Raw genomic sequence first — 18,908 nt, 5'->3', positions numbered from 1 at the left:
GCACAAATCCTGTTATTCTAGCAATTTTCTAAGTTCATGGAAGCAATATTTATAATTTGTCCCTATTTATTTTAGGCTTTGTCCAGATTTCTTGCACTAACAGGTTGAGGTTGAGGTGTGTGTGTGTGTGTGTGTGTGTGTGTGTGTGTGTGTGTGTGTGTGTGTGTGTGTGTGTGTGTGTGTGTGTGTGTGTGTATAATGCCCTTGTTAGGGTTAGCAAGTGGAATTTATTTTCAAGGAATTGTGAGCTTCAAGGGAAGAGAAGTTTACTGCTGCTCATGCTAAGTTTGCTTAAAAATTGCAAGTGTTTTGTTTAGCAAATCATATCACTATTGTGGTATAGAATTTTAAAGCAGTGTTAGTAGGACTGCAGGTAGCATACTTGCATCTTGATGTAGAGGGCTGTAGGTTCTACTCCCACAGCATGTAGATTTGTATTTTAATGGGGTAGGGTGCATTCCTGAGTATGTCCTCCTTTGGATGAGTTGCCTAGTAACTATGAACCTGTTTTTCAGCTTGCAGATCCATTCCCTATTGCAGTATACCAGCTTACTATTTTTTAATGTAACATAGGCAATTTATTCTTCAAGAACGGCAGGCCCTGAATTTGTAGATGAAATACTGAAATATAAAGTTGTTTTCTAGCAACAACCTCTTTATTAGTTTCAGTTCTCTTTAATGTGGAATTATTCCGATGACTTTTACTTCTGCAGAGAGTGCGCGTATTGTGATATTGATGGAATGTAATGACAGAAGTTTGAGTTGCCTTTTATGGTTGATATTTTCTGAATTGGGCAGTTTGTCATTATTGGTTCATATATTTTGTTTCATTAATTTCTGGAAAAATGTTCAAAACTATAAATTTAAAACACACTCTAACAAGTGATGCTGTATTATACAAGGGATCTAATTCAAATATTATATATTATAATTAATACAGTCAAGAAAGTGAATCAAACTTTTGCATGGTCCTAAAAATGTGTGCAAGAGGCCTATGATTTGAAAACAGCCCAAAGGTAAACTTAACCTGACACTAGCCCGATGCATTTTCTTTGAATGTGGGTTTCAATGCTGTTTCAGTAAATGTGAGTTTCAAAGGTAGAGAAGTTTTAATGCGAAGTCTGTTTTCACTGTAAGACTATTGCCTTTTTTACAAATGTATATCAGTGTTTGTGCTATAAAATTTGAAATAAAAGTTGTAAATTAAATCCAAATATCTGCAATCATTGAGGAAGTAAAGCATAAAAGAATATGCGCACTGAGAGTTTTGAACAGTGTTTATGGCAGCTGGTGAGAAATAGCCAAGTAATGGGACACTGGAATGGCTGCATGGAGGGGATCTGGGTTTGCACCCACCCTACAAAAAATCCTGCAGGCTCCCCTGCTTCAATGTATCAGGTATTATGGTTGGTATCTGAGTTAATATGTCTCACAGCTGTAGGATGCAAACTGTTCCTGAACCTGGTAGTCCTACAGTAGAAGCTGCAGTACCTCCTTCCAGATGCAAGTTAAAAAAAATAATTGTGGGCTGGATGGGTGGAATCAGCTAGTATTTTGTATGTTCTCTTCCTTGCTCTTGCAAAGAAAAGCTCCAGAATAGAAGGGAGGTTTGTGCCGAAGATTCTCTCAGCCACCCTCACCACCCTCTGTAGTTTCTTCTTCTCAACAACTGTGCAGTTGCGGAACCATGCTATGAAGTTGCTAGTGGGATACTCTCGATAGCGCCCCTGTAAAAAGTGGCAAGAGCAGATAGTGGGAGCCTGGCCTTTTTGACCTTTCTCAGGAGATGAAGCCTCTGTAGAGTCTTCTTGACTATATGGTTGGTATTAACTGTCCAGGAGAGGTCGTCTGAGATGTGAAGGCCCAGGAACTTGGTTCTTTTGACTTTCTCTACTACCTCCCTTTTGATAATGAGTGGTTGGTGAACTGTTGCCTTTTTCCTGAAGTCCATAATCATTTCTTTGGTCTTTTTTGACATTCAGGTCCAGATTGTTCCTGTTACACCAGGCAATCGAAGTGTTCACCTCATCCCTGTAGTTATGTTCAGCCCCACCACTAATGGTATCCATGATTGTGTTATTATCAGTGAATTTTATAATGTGGTTTGAGTTATTTATTCATTTAGTTTACATTTGTTGACCGGCATAGTCCAACTGAGCTGAAGTAGCCCTTTTTCAGTGGAGCCCTGGGGAGAAAAGCTCCACAATACTACATTATGTTTTAAAATGAAAGACAAATTAATAAAAATAGGATTTACATAGAACAGTAAGCACAGAGACAGTTAGAGAAATACACTTTTCAGAATCTCAGTACAGAAATAGTCAAACATAAACCAAACAATCAAGTATTACATTTTCATTTTATGACTGTTTTAATGTTATACAGTAGCAGTAAATATCCTGATTAGAGACATTTATAATACAAAAGATATGGCAGTAAGGACCATAGCTGGACTGTCTAGGGCTTAGTGAGATTGAGTACAGAGGCAGGACAACTGAGCCTTTACATATTCTCTTGCAGCAGCTTTGAATTTATTAATATTTTTAAGGGACCTGATTTCTAGTGGAAGTGTGTTCTAAGATATAGAAGGATGCTAGCTATAGAGGTTTTGACCAATTTTAATGTTGAGTTTGTGTATTTATAGAAAGTCTTGGTGAGAGCTGTGAGGTAGCCTGATGGGGTTGCAATGTACGATGAGAGGAGGTCGGCTGGGACAGTAATATTTCTGGTAGAGGACTGAGTGCACTATGAGGAGTTGGGAGAGAAGTAGCTGGTGGGGAAGTTCAATCCAGTTTAGGTGTTTTAGGGCAAGACAATGGTGAGATTTGTAGGGTCGTTGTGTGGCAAATCTAGCTAACTTGTAAGCTGTCTCTAACTTGGCTAGTAATGTAGAGTTTAGATTTGTAAGAATTTGGGAGCTATAGAATAAGCTAGGTAGGAGGTAGGCATGAGAGATGGTCATTTTAGCTTTGGTAGTTTATGCATTTTCTTGATACAGTTGTTTATATGCAAATCAAATTTAAGTTGGTCATCGATTATGACTCCTAAGAGTTTTGTGTTGTTTTCAACAGTGATGAAGGTGTTGTCTAGGAATAGTACCAAAAAATTAGTTTTGAGGTGGGTAAAGTTTTTAGGAAGAAAAAATGTTTTTTTGGGGGGGGTTAAGAATAAGTTGATTTTGAGAAAGCCAGATTTCTACACAGTTGAAGGATTCTTGGGTAGCAGAGATAAGCTTAGAGGGAGTATATGAGATGGTGATGACTGTAGTCACACAGTAAAGAAAACAATCAGTGAGCAATGGCCTCTTAGGGCTTCAGGTAAGTCAAGATAGGGTAAAAAGAGTAAAGGACACTGTTTAGATTGTATGGTCAAGCTTGTATGTAGCCACTAAGCTTAGGGGTAAAAATGGGTATTCCAGGAAAGTTACAGAGGTGACTTTTTGTAGGCAGGAAACCAGGCTGGGAAACTAGATTCCCATTTACAGTAGCTAGCATTCCTAGGTAGCGAGAGCTATTTGGTGAAACGACTTTAACATTAAGGCAACAATGTAGTTATACTGAAAGACTTTGCTGTACTTTGTTGGCTGGAGTTTGTCAGAGATTCTTGTTGGAATCAGTGGGATTTGATCTTGGGTAGTAGAGTTATGTCAGAGCTAAAAGAGAAAAGGGAGAAATGAAGAAAAATTTGTAGGTGATACAGGGCGGGAAAATGGTGCAGAGAGATATTAGGAAAAATAAATTAAGACACTAATGACACAAAGGGCAATATTCTAAGTATCCTAGCAAAAGTAGCGCATCAGTAAATAGCAGTAGTTCTACCTACATAAAGCATAGAAATTTTGACTGTAGAATAGCGGTCAGAGTGGGTTAAAGTATTAAGCAATATTTTACAAAGTAGCCTCTAAAATACACATTATCATATTTCTCTAAGTGTCATTGAGCGCTACATCTATTGAATCAAAATGCAGTAGCGTACTTGTAACCTGCGTATAGCAACAATATAATATTCGAGGGTTGCAGTTTAGCTTTCTAGTCACATATAAAGAGTACCATTTTGAGCAACCTTTCTAAAGCAACAGCATACATATTAACTTTCAACAGCAGTGGTTACACCTTTAATGTTTAGATTTTAGTCAAGATAACAGTGCTGTTGTGAACAGACATTACATAGTAACAGTAGTTCATGAGATGGCTTCATCCACAGTAATGCTAAATTAGTTAACATGCGACATTCTAGCTTCTACAGCAGCTATGCAGTTACAAGCAATGTTGTCACTCACATAACTCGCACATGTACATTTAGCAAATAATTCCATCAACATTACAGAAAATGTAGTAACTATTGTTATGGAGTTAACAGAGATGGTATTTCAAAAAATAATGCCACAGTCTCACCTGTAGTGTATACTACCTCAGAAGGATGCCTAGTCTAGGGGGATGAAAAATTTTAAAAATGGTGCCAGAGGTATCGGGGCTGAGATATAAACTAGGTCCAAATAAGGGGTCAGAACCTGGTTCATGTAGTCACACAGTAAAGAAAACAATCACTGAGAAATGGCCTCTTAGGGCTTCAGGTAAGTCCAGAGAGGGTAAAAAGGGTAAAAGACACTGTTTAGATGTAGGGTCAGGCTTGTATGTAGTCACTAAGCTTAGGAGTAAAATTGGGTATTCCAGAAAATTTACAGAGGTGTCAGTTTGTGGTCAGGAAACCAGGCTGAGTAACTAGATTTCCGTAATGTTTTGCAGTACAGTCATGGGTGAGGATGGTGAAGAGCAAGGAGCTGAGTACACAGCCTTGGGGGACTACCCAGTGTTCAGGACTATGCATTGAGAGGTGCTGTTTCTAGAGCATGTCCATTGGTGTCTACCAGTCAGAAAGTCAGGAGTCCATTTACATAGGTGCTTGTTTATCCTGATTTTGACGAGCTTATCCACCAGTTGCATTAGTATCACAGTGCTGACTGCAGAACTAAAGTCGATGTATAGCAGCCTTACGTAGTTATGCTTTCCCTTTAGGTGTTTTAGTGGAAGGTGTAGTGCAACTGATATCGCATCCACAGTTGATCTATTTGCCTGGTGTGCAAACCAGAGCAGATCGAAGGACTTAGGCAGACCTGCAGATTGATGTTTCTTCACAATCCTCTCAAAGCATTTCATGATGTTTGAGGTTAAGGTGACTGGTCTAATGTCATTGAGGCAGGTAGGGTTGGATTTCTTTGGAAGTGGGGCAATACTTGTTTTCTTGAAAGATGTTGAAGATGTCTGTCATTGCCAGACATGACTGATCAGCATAATCCTTCAACACCTTGCCACGTATGTTATCAGGTCCAGCAGCCTTTCTAGGGTTTACCTTCTTAAGCTGAATTCTCACCTCCTCAGAGTTTAAGGTGAGCACTATCTCGTCTTTGTCAGTATTTGTTTTAGAGGTACAGTGGTGCTCTTCTGCTCAAATCTGCCAAAAAAAGAGTTCAGTTGATTTAGGAATTCCGAGCTGTCATCACATTGGGGTGTTTTGGTCTTATGGTCCATGAGCTGCTGTATTCCCTGCAGTGGGCTTCTCATGTCCCTCATGTCTTGGAAGTAGGTTTGAATTTTCCTCCCATACTTCCTCTTTGCCTCTTTGATGCCCTTTTTCAGATTTGACCTGGCTGCCTTTAACCTTTCTTTGTCATTTGCCTTGAAGGCTGTGTTACTTTTGTTCAGTAGCTTGTAGACATTCCTGGTGAGCCAGAGCTTCTGCTTAGCTCTTATAGTGATGGCTTTCATGGTGGTTACATCCTCCATGCATTTACTTATGTAGGCAAGAACTGATTTGGTATAGGTGATTATGTCTAACTGGAGGTTGTATGTAGTCACTTCTTTGAAGACCTCCCAACAGGTGGTATTGAACTAGTCTTGAAGGCAGTCCATGGAACCCTCCTGCCAGACTCTGATCTGTTTAGTTGTTATTTTTTCTCTGATCAGAGCCGTCTAATAGGTAGGCAGGAACTGCTGAACCCCATGCCTGCCATTTCATCAATACTCTCCACCCCTTCCTTTATCTGCTTGTCCTCTTCCCATTAGAAGGATTCCATACAATTTATCACTTCCTTTGATTTTGGCAGCTTTTGTTTTTTTTTTCCATTTTTTAATTATAGCTTTCTTTGCCAACGACACTAATAACCAGGCATTTTTTTTCTCATGGCATATTTCTATATCTTATCTTCTTGTAAGACAACAGTCATGCCCTATTAACTTCTAGATCACCTCTTCTAATTCCCTGCTGAATTTGTCTAGTTTACCACAACTCCAGAATGTATGTTCCTAGATACCTCTAGCTTACTTCTGACACCTCCAATAGACAGACTAACACTTGGCAATATTTTACTCTGTTAAGAGAACAAACAAAACATATGTTAACATTTCTACCAAAACATTCTATAGTAACCAATTTTGACAACCATATCACTTTCTCCCATAGCTTCTCTGGTAGTTCTGTTTCAATAAGTTTTTCACATCCTTGTCTCATTCTCCACTCTAATTATGTTCACAAACTATACAGGGCCCTAATCACCTTAGTTATAAGATGTATATCCTTAATAAAAGTTGTCATAGTCTCCAACACTTATCTAATAAAGCCATTCCTTGGAATTTTGCACCAATTAGTCTTTCCCAGTAGGGTTACCAAACCTTGGTACTGCATTAGTCTGTTATCAGGTATATTAAATCTCATCTCTTCCAGTCTAAAATTCCTTCCTGTTCCAGTAAGAAATCTCAGTAGCATGCCTCATTTCCCATTGGTGCCCAATACCAACTCTCAGTCCTTTTTCTTCTATCACTTCTACAGGATCCAATCAGGGAAAGATCTTCCCTCCATACCCTAAGCTCTCAGGGCACCATATATACCTGTGGCTCAGTGGCCAATCCTATGAAAATATGGGTTTTAAAACCTTTACCCTCCTCTCCCATATTTTTCTACTCTCCACAATCAAGTACTCCTGTAATTAACACCATCTCCTTCCACCCAGCTTGAGTAGTTATTTATTTATGTATGTATGTATGTATGTATGTATGTACATATGTACACATGTATGTATGTATGTATGCATGTATTTATTTATTTATTTATTTATTGGTCCACCCCAAAGTGCACCATATCAACTTTGGGTCTACCAGCTACCTTCCCACCCTTGAACTTACTCCATGTGTTGCTGGGGTCAGTCAGGGATCGTAATTGGATCCCAGAGACTCAACGGTCTGTACTTCTGTCAGGGAGGTTTATTATGCCCTACCCACTTCCCCTTTTCCTGCCCTCATGCACAATGATTGTGTCCAAGGACAATTCTCTTTGTTGGACCACATCTCCTCTTAGGGAACATCATCAGTGAGTTTCCTCCCCCATCTCACACCCACCCCTCTCTGCCATTCCAAGAGTCACCTGTGCCGATAATCAAATCTGGGTCAACTGGGCCATAGTTAAGGCTTTGTCTCTGTATGCCACTAGAGTGGCAAGACCTTGTATATTACTACAAACAAAGCCATGACATTAGTGTAAAGTCTCAAGTCAAGGACCCCCGTTCCTCCCAAACGTCAGAAGAACATCACCTTAGCTCATCCCACTGTAATTCCTTCTCCTGACATATAATTTCTTTGACTTTTCATTTTTGTTCTGTCCTCCAATAATTGTCAAAAGGCTGGACCAACACACAGTACATTAGAGAGAATATACCACTGTAAGACTTTCTTTAGAAAGGCACACTGCTTAAGGTCTTTACCTCATAGATACATGGTACAGGGTTTGGTTCTGACCTCAAGTTATCGGTTAGGCTTAAAATGGCCCTTAAGGGCAGATAGCCTAGTATTCACCTATGAACATGGACCTTCCATGTTCTTAATTACATGAATATGATCCAGAATTCTTTGCACTCTCTCTTATATAGGGTTTTCTAAGCTCCCTGCTAACCATGCTCTAAGTACCAAATGCCATCATCCTCCCATATGAGTAGGTATTGGCCAACAAGTTCCTGCTGTCATCCAAGGTGCATCTCTGTGACTTGTGTCAGTATCTAAGGTGCATCTCTGTGGCTTGTGTCAGTATCCAAGGTGCATCTCTGTGCCTTGTGTCAGTATCCAAGGTGTATCTCTTTGGCTTGTTTCAGTATCCAGTGTGCATCTCTGTGGCTTGTGTCAGTATCCAAGGTGTATCTCTGTGGTTTGTGTCAGTATCCAAGGTGCATCTCTGTGGCTTGTGTCAGTATCCAAGGTGTATTTCTGTGGCTTGTGTCAGTATCCAAGGTTTATCTCTGTGGCTTGTGTCAGTATCCAAGGTGCATCTCTGTGTCAGTATCCAAGGTTTATCTCTGTGGCTTGTGTCAGTATCCAAGGTGTATCTCTGTGGCTTGTGTCAGTATCCAAGGTGCATCTCTGTGGCTTGTGTCAGTATCCAAGGTGTATCTCTGTGGCTTGTGTCAGTATCCAAGGTATATCTTTGTGGCTTGTGTCAGTATCCAAGGTGCATCTCTGTGGCTTGTGCCAGTATCCAAGGTGTATCTCTGTGGCTTGTGTCAATATCCAAGGTGTATCTCTGTGGCTTGTGTCAGTATCCAAGGTGCATCCCTGTGGCTTGTGTCAGTATCCAAGGTGAATCTCTCCGGCTTGTGTCAGTATCCAAGGTGAATCTCTCCGGCTTGTGTCAGTATCCAAGGTGCATCTCTGTGGCTTGTGTCAGTATCCAAAGTGTATCTCTGTGGCTTGTGTCAGTAACCAAGGTGCATCTCTGTGGCTTGTGTCAGTATCCAAGGTGCATCTCTGTGGCTTGTGTCAGTATCCAAGGTGTATCTCTGTGGTTTGTGTCAGTATCCAAGGTGCATCTCTGTGGCTTGTGTCAGTATCCAAGGTGCATCTCTGTGGCTTGTGTCAGTATCCAAGGTGCATCACTGTGGCTTGTGTCAGTGTAGTATTGAACGTATACTCCAACTTGTGACCAAAAGTTGTCAGCTCCCATAATTTAGAAAAATATTTTCTAGAATTAGTCATCATGATCATAATATCATTTGCAAACACATAGACCTTTAATCTAATGGCTCCTTATTCATACTCCTGAATCTGAGAGGCCCTTATCATCTCTCCCAATTGTTCAACATACAGAGCAAAGTGTAGAAGAGTCAAGGGACTAACCCTGCCTAACTGCTGTATCTCCAGCTCCTCTGACAATTGAGCTCAGACATTCACATGTGTCTGTGCTCACATATAGATCACTTGCAATAAATCAGTCACCCTTGTAGTGAAGTTCATCTGCTTCATTACACCAAACAAATAACCCCACTCAACCCTATCACATACCTTCTCTAAAGCAAGACAGATCATAGCCAGTTCACTTCTGAATCCTGAAGGATCACTAAGGCTCAAACTATTATCTGTTTCTCTCCTATCTTCAGTGAAGCCTGCTTAACCTAAAGACCCAATAGGCGAATTCCAATTAAATCCTGATGCTAATGCTTTGATAAATATACTATAGTCATGATTTAAAAATGAGAGTGGATGGTACAATGAAGCTAACTGTGAGTCTTTGCCTTCTTTAAAGGTGGGAAAAACCATTTTTCCTGGATTTGGGAACTCTTTTCCTTGTTTTTTTTTTTTTTCAGGATTCAAGCACTCTTTTCATAGTTTTCCTGGATTTGGGCAATTGTTTCCTTTACTTCATTAAACAGATCATTCCGGATATGATTATCTTCTTACCCATTCATTTCAACATCTCTGCTGGAATTCCACTTGAACTAGGCAAATTATTACTTGCCTGCCTAATAAAAGCTTCTTCTATTTCTGATAATGTAATCCCCTTAACTAATTCTTTTATCTCTTCTACCATTAATGACTTTAAGGATACATAACCTAGCAACTGTACTATCTCTTCTTGCTCCCCTCCCTGCTCTTTTCCATTGTATATGCTTTGGCGTAATACTTCACTAATATCCTTAGCAGGCTATGGTCCTGTCTTCAATTTGGCATAACACTCCACTAACATCCTTAACAGGTTATGGTTCTGTCTCCAGTTTGGTGTTATACTCCACTAATAACCTTAGCAGGTTATGGTTTTGTCTTTCCACACTACCTGTATCATCACTCTTTAGACCACCCGTTACTTCTGCATGCTGTTACTGCCTTATTCAAAACACCATGGCCTGCAACATCCTAGGACTGTTCAAAAAGTTCACCTCCTACATAGTTTCTCACTTCACTAGCAACCTAATATCCTATGATTCTTGTACTCTTTGTTTCATGTTCCCTAAACCCCCTTTTGTTCCTCATTTACATTCATACCCTTCAACTGCAACTCCCTAATATGCTTGGAGACCCCCCTCATTCTCTCCACCCCATCTGTTCTTCTCTGTTTATTCAAATCCTCCTCCCATTTTTCCAGTTTATATTCTGCTCCCATGTTTCAGTGATAAATACCTCAAGTGCCTATCTCACCTTTTATTTCTCACACAATCTGATCTGTATATTCTTCTTTCTGTAATTTATAAGCAGGAAAGAGACCGTGTTGTTTAATATCCAACACTTTCTTACTCACTAGTGTTACCACTAAGGGAGCATGATCAGAAATCATTATAGGTCCAGCTTTTACTCTATTAATTTCTCCTATATGCTCTTTGGTTATAAAACTTTTGTCTATACACAAACACATATCATAAGGGATATCCCCATCTCCGTCCTCATTTGTACTTGTTTGCCAACTATCCTGCAGTCCCTGATTATTTAACATCTCTTTTGTATTTTTTTTTCCTCCTTAGCTAATCTTCTCTTTTGGAATTGAATTTGTATATCATCTGGGATGTGGATCTCTAATTCCAATTGCTTAATACTAATAATATACTTTGTGCAAAACGCAATGCATTTGATACAGTTCCTCTCACTATCAGATCGTCAAGCATGAAAGGGAGATAGATTCTCATAACTGTTGCTAACTGACCCCTCAAATAATCTTTCACCCCTCTATATCTGCCTATTCCATCATCTTTTATTCCTCCTAATATCTCAAATGGCAAATTCATTTTCATTAAAAACATCGTCCCTTTCTGGCATGCTCCTCTGTATATTGAACTTGCCTGTACTGTGTATCCTCTTTGCCCCAGCTTTGCCTGCACCTCAGCTGTTAAATTTAGCTTTGTAAATATCACTGCACTGAATATTTCCTTTTTATTTTAGTGATAAGCCTCTCCATTTTCACTGGATTAGATAAGCATGTGACATTCCATAAAATTACTGTGTATTCATATGCTGTTACTATCATTTAACACCTTCTAGGAATCATCTGTCACCATTCCCAGACCCTCACCCTTATTTGTTCCTTTTTACCTCTACTCTGTGTTACTTGTTTAACTAACATCATTTTCTTTATAACTCTTACGGTATTTCCATTAAATAGCTTGAGGTTATGTTAATTAACAACAAAGCTATTTTGATATATAGCATAACCCAAGATGTGGCTAATCTGATAATAATAAAGATATTTAAATCATAACAGTCATAACTTATGTACAGCTGATTTACTTGTCTTTCAATGTGCGAATTGCCCTTGCTAGCCCTTGTTACAATTTGTAGATTGCATTAGCATGAAACAAAATACTCTCCATTGAAAACCTTTACATTGCCAGTCTTCCGGTTACCACAGTCATACAACCATGCCTCATATATTTTTCACATTATAGACAGTTCACTCCCCCATCATGTTAGCCTTCGGTTTTTGTATTATCCAAATCTTTCAGCAGTAAACATATTACCAAAGACACGTCCTGCTTCTAGATTAACATCCATATCCATCAACAAATGTCCAGTCTCACACTCCTGCTTGGCTTTTAGGAAACCTTTAACTGATTTAATCAGTTCTCAACTGTTGTGCCAAGTCTACTTTATCTTTCAATGCCTGGCAGCATTTAAAAAGCACAAAGAAACAACCGGATCCCACTTTACTTTCCTAACTCCCTCCTTGCATGGGTGCGGTGTCCGTGGTTAGCTGCACATTTTGCTGCAGCAATGCTTCACCGTCCTTTTGTTGCCCTACTTTCTCTAAATATCAATGCTTCCTTCAGGTCCTGGGTCATTGTAGATACACTCATGAAAAAAAAAAATCTTTCAGGGCACAGGATAAAGGAGTTTCAACTTAATACCTTTGTAGTTTAGTTATCTTTATTGCTGTGAGGAAAGCTGCTCTTTTTCCCTCTCAGTTCCAAAGAATAATCTTGGTTGATAAAGACTCTTGCAGTCCAACACTTCCCCTTTGTCCCTGGCTTCCACAGCTTACTCCGGATCTGTTCCTTAAGTTGATATGTCTCAACTCTGACAATTATATGCCTGAGAAGTCAATTATTTCCCAGAATCCATACGATACTATAGACCCCTTTAATTGTAATTTGCTCATGTAACAAGCCGGTTCATTCTACCAACAGTTGCATAACCAAATCACCAAAGTCCTTCCCTTTCATGCCTTCCCCTATCCCACATGACTGTATATTTTTTATAAATGGTTCTATCTTGTTGATCAATCAATGTCTCCTCCAACATATCCAAGCATGCTTGGCTCCTTCAGCCCTAAGATACAATTGCTCCATCTCATGCAGTATGCCTTGCATCACATCTGCATGATTGCTTATTACTGCTTCTGTCTCAGTAGTTCTATCTTGAGTTTTCATCATGAATTTCTTCAAAGTGGAATTCATCTTCCTTAGCTACCCCAAGATCTCTTTCATTGTCACTTATTCCTCATTGAGTGACACTCTGCTTCATTGCTTTCTGAAATACTGGCATGCATCTCTGACTTTAGCATTGTCATTTTAGTTTTTTTTCTGTTTACTTTCTTGACCATACATTGAATTTTACTACTCATGCCATTCCTAGTATGTTATTCTTGTCCAGAATAATATCTTTATAAACCTTTTCTTTGTCAGAGGCAGTAATTCAACTAAATTGCCTGACTCATGCAAAGAAATCTGTTTTCTATAATAGAGCCATACTCAATATCCCTTTTCAACCTTTAATCTGGTCAAAAAATAGATAGACACACCATACAAGGCCATAAATGGCATATAAACAGAAATAGTTATTTCTATATTCTTCCTTTTCATGATAATTAGTATTGAGTAGCAACACCTACTTCTCATCTTAAGACAAATATGTAGAAAATTGTTCCACATGTGGTAAGACTTTACCATCAGTCTCACATGTATTTGGGATCCAGCTGTTTCCCTTTTAAGTGGGGAATACATACAGTGGTCCCCGACTGCTGCATTACCAGCTTTCAAAGCCAACACATTTTTTAAATTAATTTAATGATTATGTCTCCAATAGTACATGGAGCGGGCAAATCTTCGTGTACTACAAATAATTATGATCTGATCTCCAATTGTAACTTAAAATTATGTTCTCTGCAAGGATACCACGATTTACTCTAGAGGTGAATTTCTTGGCATCCATATCTCGAACGCATAATATCAAAGTTACGTTTGCAATCCACACATAATCCTCTATGTTGAAATACAAACGCTGTTACAAGTATGTCTCTGAATGGTACTTTGCACATGTATGGTATGCAACTTTGTGTAAAGTACTACTTTGATGGACACATGAATCAAATTAAATATGTCCTAAATTGCTGAATCAAGATGTTTGTAATGTGTTCTAGAAATTCTTTAGTAAAGAAGATTCTAAAAAGGTATTGTTTGATGCTAGTTAGTTACTTTTTAAAAGTTTTTTTTTTTTTTCAATCATTGGAAAAAAAAAGTCTTTAAGAATTAGCTATTATACACCAATCGCTTCTGCAGCTAATCACAGCTTTGGAAAATTTATGATTACAGCAATTTATATGTCTACATCTTTATGTTTCAGATAAGCAGATCACAAGTGAGAAGCATTAATATTGCCATTTTCCTACTTGTGATAAGCCTTTTTGATTCTTAGAATATGCTATCACTGAAGCTTCCCACTAGCAGAGGCCTTAGTATGGGGGAAAGTCACACTGACTGACTCAAGTTGCATGTTTATAGAACAATCTGGGGGGAATGCCTAATGCTAATTAACCATATGCTCAACCAAAAAAAATGCCTGTGACTCCCAATTTATGCTAACAAGTGATTGAGAGAATCTCTTGGCTGTGGAATCTTCCATTGTTGGAAGAAAAATTGAAGTCGGTGGTCACCCATTCACTCCTATGGAAGCAGTCCCATTGTAATCGTATTCATCAAAAACATGGGGTAGGGGGAATGTTAGTGTGTGTGTGTGTGTGTGTGTGTGTGTGTGTGTGTGTGTGTGTGTGTGTGTGTGTGTGTGTGTGTGTGTGTGTGTGTGTGTGCATGCATGCGTGTGTGTGTGTGTGTGTGTGTGTGTGTGTGTGTGTGTGTGTGTGCATGTCTAAAGTGGTATGAATGAAGCAAATTAGTGTATACATGTAAGCGTGCGAGTGTGTATGAGTGTGTTTATGTGTGTGTGTATACATGTGTGGCTGACTATGTAGTTACACTAGGGAGGTTAGGTAAGAAATTGAGACTTTGATGTAAGTGTATGTGCGTGTGCATTTGTGTGTGTATATGAGTGTAGGGAGAAGCCTTGGTCAACATGATGCATGGACGTCTGGGGAAGATGCACTGCTGTCAGGCCTGACAGCACTAGTGTTAAACAAGGGTGATTCAAATACATACTGATAAGCCAATAATGAGATCTTTCTTATTGCACCATAGCTGCCTATTAATCACTTTTTCTCATAGTTGCATAAATTGCCTAAATGCAGTAGGTAATTTACATGAGTTTTGAGAATCTTTCTGAATTTTATGGAGATCCACTGTATTTGAGCTACCAGTTTTATTTATTTGTTTAGTTCTGGAAAGATTAGTTGATTAAATGATATCTTCAGGGTCATACAATCCTTATCACTAAGGAGACTGAAAAACATCAGTCAGGATTAGAGGCCGAAGTCATTTAGAAGCTTATAACATTAAACCATTCCATTACATGGCCAGTTGCATGAAATATTTCAGTGGTAGCAACTGATATAGTAGTGCTAAACTGACTATTCTGCATGGGTTAAAATCTTCCATTTGAGCACATTGAGTAATAACAGGAGTCACACCGAGTCAGTGACACATTCCAACATCAAGCACTTACTTTTTTTCAGAGAACTAGTTCCAGGAAGTGAGCCCTAATACCAACATTTTTGTCTTCCCTTAGGTATTACTACAGTTTTGACAATGACAACACTGAGCACCATTGCAAGGAAATCTTTGCCACGGGTGTCTTACGTCACAGCGATGGACCTCTTTGTGACTGTTTGCTTCCTGTTTGTCTTTGCAGCACTAATAGAATATGCAGCACTCAATTACTACTCCTTCTGCAGAAAACCAAGTTGTCCGAAAAAGAAGAAACAGGTAAGAGCAGCAGAAATGCAAGCTTTTATTTATTTTAGTAGCTCGCAAGTATCCTAATGTTTAAGAAAATAAGGGACAATGTAGATCTGGGGATGGGAGGTAAAAAAAAATATATAAATTCATAGATTAGTACTAGGTTGCCTGCTCTTGTGGACCATTTTAAGCATAGCTAATTACTCCATGGAATATGCTATACATATATATATATATATATATATATATATATATATATATATATATATATATATATATATATATATATATATATATATATATATATATATATATATATATATATATATATATATATATATATATATAACTGGCAAAATAAGAACATAAGATCATAGCTCTTTTAAGTAGTTTAATCATGTTTGGAATGTAATGTTTTTTTTTTTAAAAACCTGTATTATTTGAAGTTCTTGGCATACATTTTGACATTTTAATTCTTTGAAATTCCCATTCTGTATAATTCCATTAAACTTTAGAATCCTTAATTTGCTTAATTTCTTAATTAGTATAAAAGCAATTGGGGAGCAAAGTGGCAAAGTGATTACAACTTCAAAACATTTTGTTCAGCAGTTAAGATCTTGACTAGGGAATTTTCTCTGCAGAGTTTGAAAATCCTCTTTATGTTTGCATGTTTTTTGCTGGTACTCTGATTTCCTCCCACATCCTAATCCTAGTGAATTGTAATTGCTCTTATATTGCCTGAAGGCATATACCACATGCAAATGAATGTGTGCATCTGACAATTGGCTAATGACTCATTCAGTATTAGTCCCATATCTTTCTACCCACTCAGGGCCAAGATAGGCTTTGGCTCTCCTATGACCCTGACCCTCTATTAAGGAGATAACGTGAGAATGTTTGCAAAAATAAAAGTAATTTTTTATTGTAGTAAATCAATTATTTCACTCTTATTTTTACTTAATCTGCTTAGAGGATCTGAATCCAAGTGGCATCTACCTATGTGTATCACAATTTCACAGACATTCAGAGATCTGGGGGACTTATGATACAGTCTTGTTAATCTCAGTTATTTACATTAATACTCAGACACATTCAAAAGTCAGGAGACAGGTTGTTTTTAAGAAAGATACAGAAATAGTTTTAGGTCATTTTTTTTTAAATCGGAGCACATGTAAAGAATTACTTTTTTTTGCAACATTTTTTTTAGTTTTCTTGTAGCCTCAGAAAGTGGGCAATAAATAGGAAATTAATTACAGATTCCATTCCAGATCTGACTGGGGTATAGACAAGATTTTCTAGGTGAGAAAAGGGACTGAAGTGAGTCGTATGAGTTAAGGAGATGGCATTTATGACTATATACAAGTGACAGGAAAAGAAAATGGTTCAGGTCTGGGCTGGGGGTATATACAGAGAGTATAGAGGACAACTGTAAAGGTATACCCAGTAATGTATATATAGAATCAATGGCCCATCTATTTAGGATTTAGAGTAGTATTTGAGTAGCAGAAATGCATCATGCATCAAGGCGACTAAAAAAATATAAATCTTCTAGTATAGTTTAGTACCACTGCATCGTTAATATTTTCAACTACAGGCATCATGCCAAATTCAATAAGTCATACAGATATTCAAATACTTTTCACCTTTAGCCAGTCACGACATACCATTTTCAAATTATTATTTGTATAAAGATGTTTACTATAATTGTATTATTACTCATTTTCTGTCATATGTCGGCTTAACAGTGCCCCACTGTCATGAGGCAAAGCTGTGAGAATGCTGTCAGACAACAGTTTATATGTTATGTCTATTTGGAAATGGTATTTTCTGATATTTTATAGTCAGTGAACATGAATGGAAGGTGACCACTGTTCCTAGATGACACTTACATTTGTTGTAACCATTGTTAACTGTATACGTAGCTCTAGTTGCTCTCACACGGGGATCAGATGATGAGTGAGAGATCAGTGAAATGTAAAGTAGCAATTTATCAGATAGGAGCTTCAATTCACAAAGGGCTACCACAAGTAGTAAACACTAACTTGTGTGGAAAACCTCTGGTAGTAGCCTTTTCAGATTCAGAAACAGTCAGCAGAATCACCTCAGTAGGCCGGCTTCATAGCTATGCTAAATATTAATGAGGCATTCCAGGGGTGCAGCTTAGGCCAATGAACCATTTGCTTTTCTGAATGCATAGTTATACAGCCGACTAATTCAGGCAATTGCTTGGCTGCATAAATTAGCCCAGTAAGCTGTGCTAATTAAAATAACTACAATTCTGCATTCCCTTATTGTAGTCAATGGGGAAGACTGCTTAAAGGATAAAATCTGACAAGTCACTGTCTGCGTAGAGGTTGTGGTGGGTTGGGTGTGAATGCGTGCATACATTTGGTGGCATGCGTGCATGTGTGTGTGTGTGTGTGTGTGTGTGTGTGTGTGTGTGTGTGTGTATATATGTGTGTGTGTGTGTGTGTGTGTGTGTGTGTGTGGGGGTGTATGTCTGAATGGGTGGACATCAGTTACATGACCACTAGAAAAGGAGTGTATGTACATGTGTGTGAGTACATTTCTTGTTTATGGTTGAGAGTGTCTGTGAGTGTGATTAGTGGGGGGACCTCATGTGTGATGAGTGAGTGTGCGTGTGTATGTCTGTGTGTGTGTCTATCTGTCTGTAGTTGGAGTCGTTTCAATACATTTCAACTCCCCAAACAGTAATGCCCAAAGATTATAATGGTATAATAATATCTGACTTCAGTGGCACTTTTTAAATATCACAACAAGTCACTTAAAAAGTTAGAAGAACATCAGGGATTGCATCATGAATCATTTTCTGAACAATAAGAAATATTAAACTCTAATTTCTGCCATTTACTAACTGTAATCATCAGTGATTTACAAGTCACTTGGCAAATATAAGCAGCAAAAAGGGGATGTTCTGTATATTAAGGCACAGTTGAGAGCTGTATGTTGTGCTCTTGTGTGTGTGTGTGTGTGTGTGTGTGTGTGTGTGTGTGTGTGTGTGTGTGTGTGTGTGTGTGTGTGTGTGTGTGTGTCAGGTGGGGTGGAAAAGGAGGGTTGCCTGTGCCAGTGCACTGCACTGGTTGTCAGGGATGATTATTACAGAAAGGTACGGATTAGCACTAGTGGTAACACCATGTGATTCTGAGACATGCAAATTACCCAATAATGAGCTTTTTTTTTCTCCATTGAAGTAATCAAGCGTCTGAATTACATTCCCTGCTCCTTTTGGCCACTCCAGTTTAAGTGTGTGCAGGAAAGGTGCTATGAATCACACCCACAGACTCTTCCTAAATAATTAAATCTTCAAAATAATAAGCATCATTTTTGAGTTAATGAAGTATATTATGAAATATATATATAGTGGTGCATTGATGCAGCAGTTAACTTTGTTGCCTCACAGCAAAAGGTTCACTGGTTCAATTCTTGGCTGGGGTGCCTTCTGTGGAGAGTCTGCATGTCCTCCCTGTGTTTGTGTGGGCTTGCTCTGGTTTCCTCTCACATTGCAAAGATATGCATCTGG

At 38.5% G+C, this 18,908-nt stretch overlaps 1 protein-coding gene across 1 annotated transcript in view; it reads left to right on the top strand.

Moving 5' to 3' along the window:
- LOC122802509 (gamma-aminobutyric acid receptor subunit gamma-3-like) overlaps positions 1–18,908 on the top strand; it is a 934,322-nt gene that overhangs the window by 816,407 nt on the left and 99,007 nt on the right. Inside the window, exon 5 of the mRNA XM_044072161.1 lies at positions 15,198–15,394. Within this exon, the coding sequence (XP_043928096.1) occupies positions 15,198–15,394 (197 nt within the window). The remainder of the gene's footprint in view (positions 1–15,197; positions 15,395–18,908) is intronic.

This window comes from Protopterus annectens, chromosome 5.part0 (assembly GCF_019279795.1).
Source record: "Protopterus annectens isolate FY-2018-M chromosome 5.part0, PAN1.0, whole genome shotgun sequence".
Taxonomy (NCBI): Eukaryota; Metazoa; Chordata; order Ceratodontiformes; family Protopteridae; genus Protopterus; species Protopterus annectens.
The sequence above is the reverse complement of the archived record's forward strand: the minus strand, read 5'-3'. Positions and strand labels throughout refer to the sequence as shown.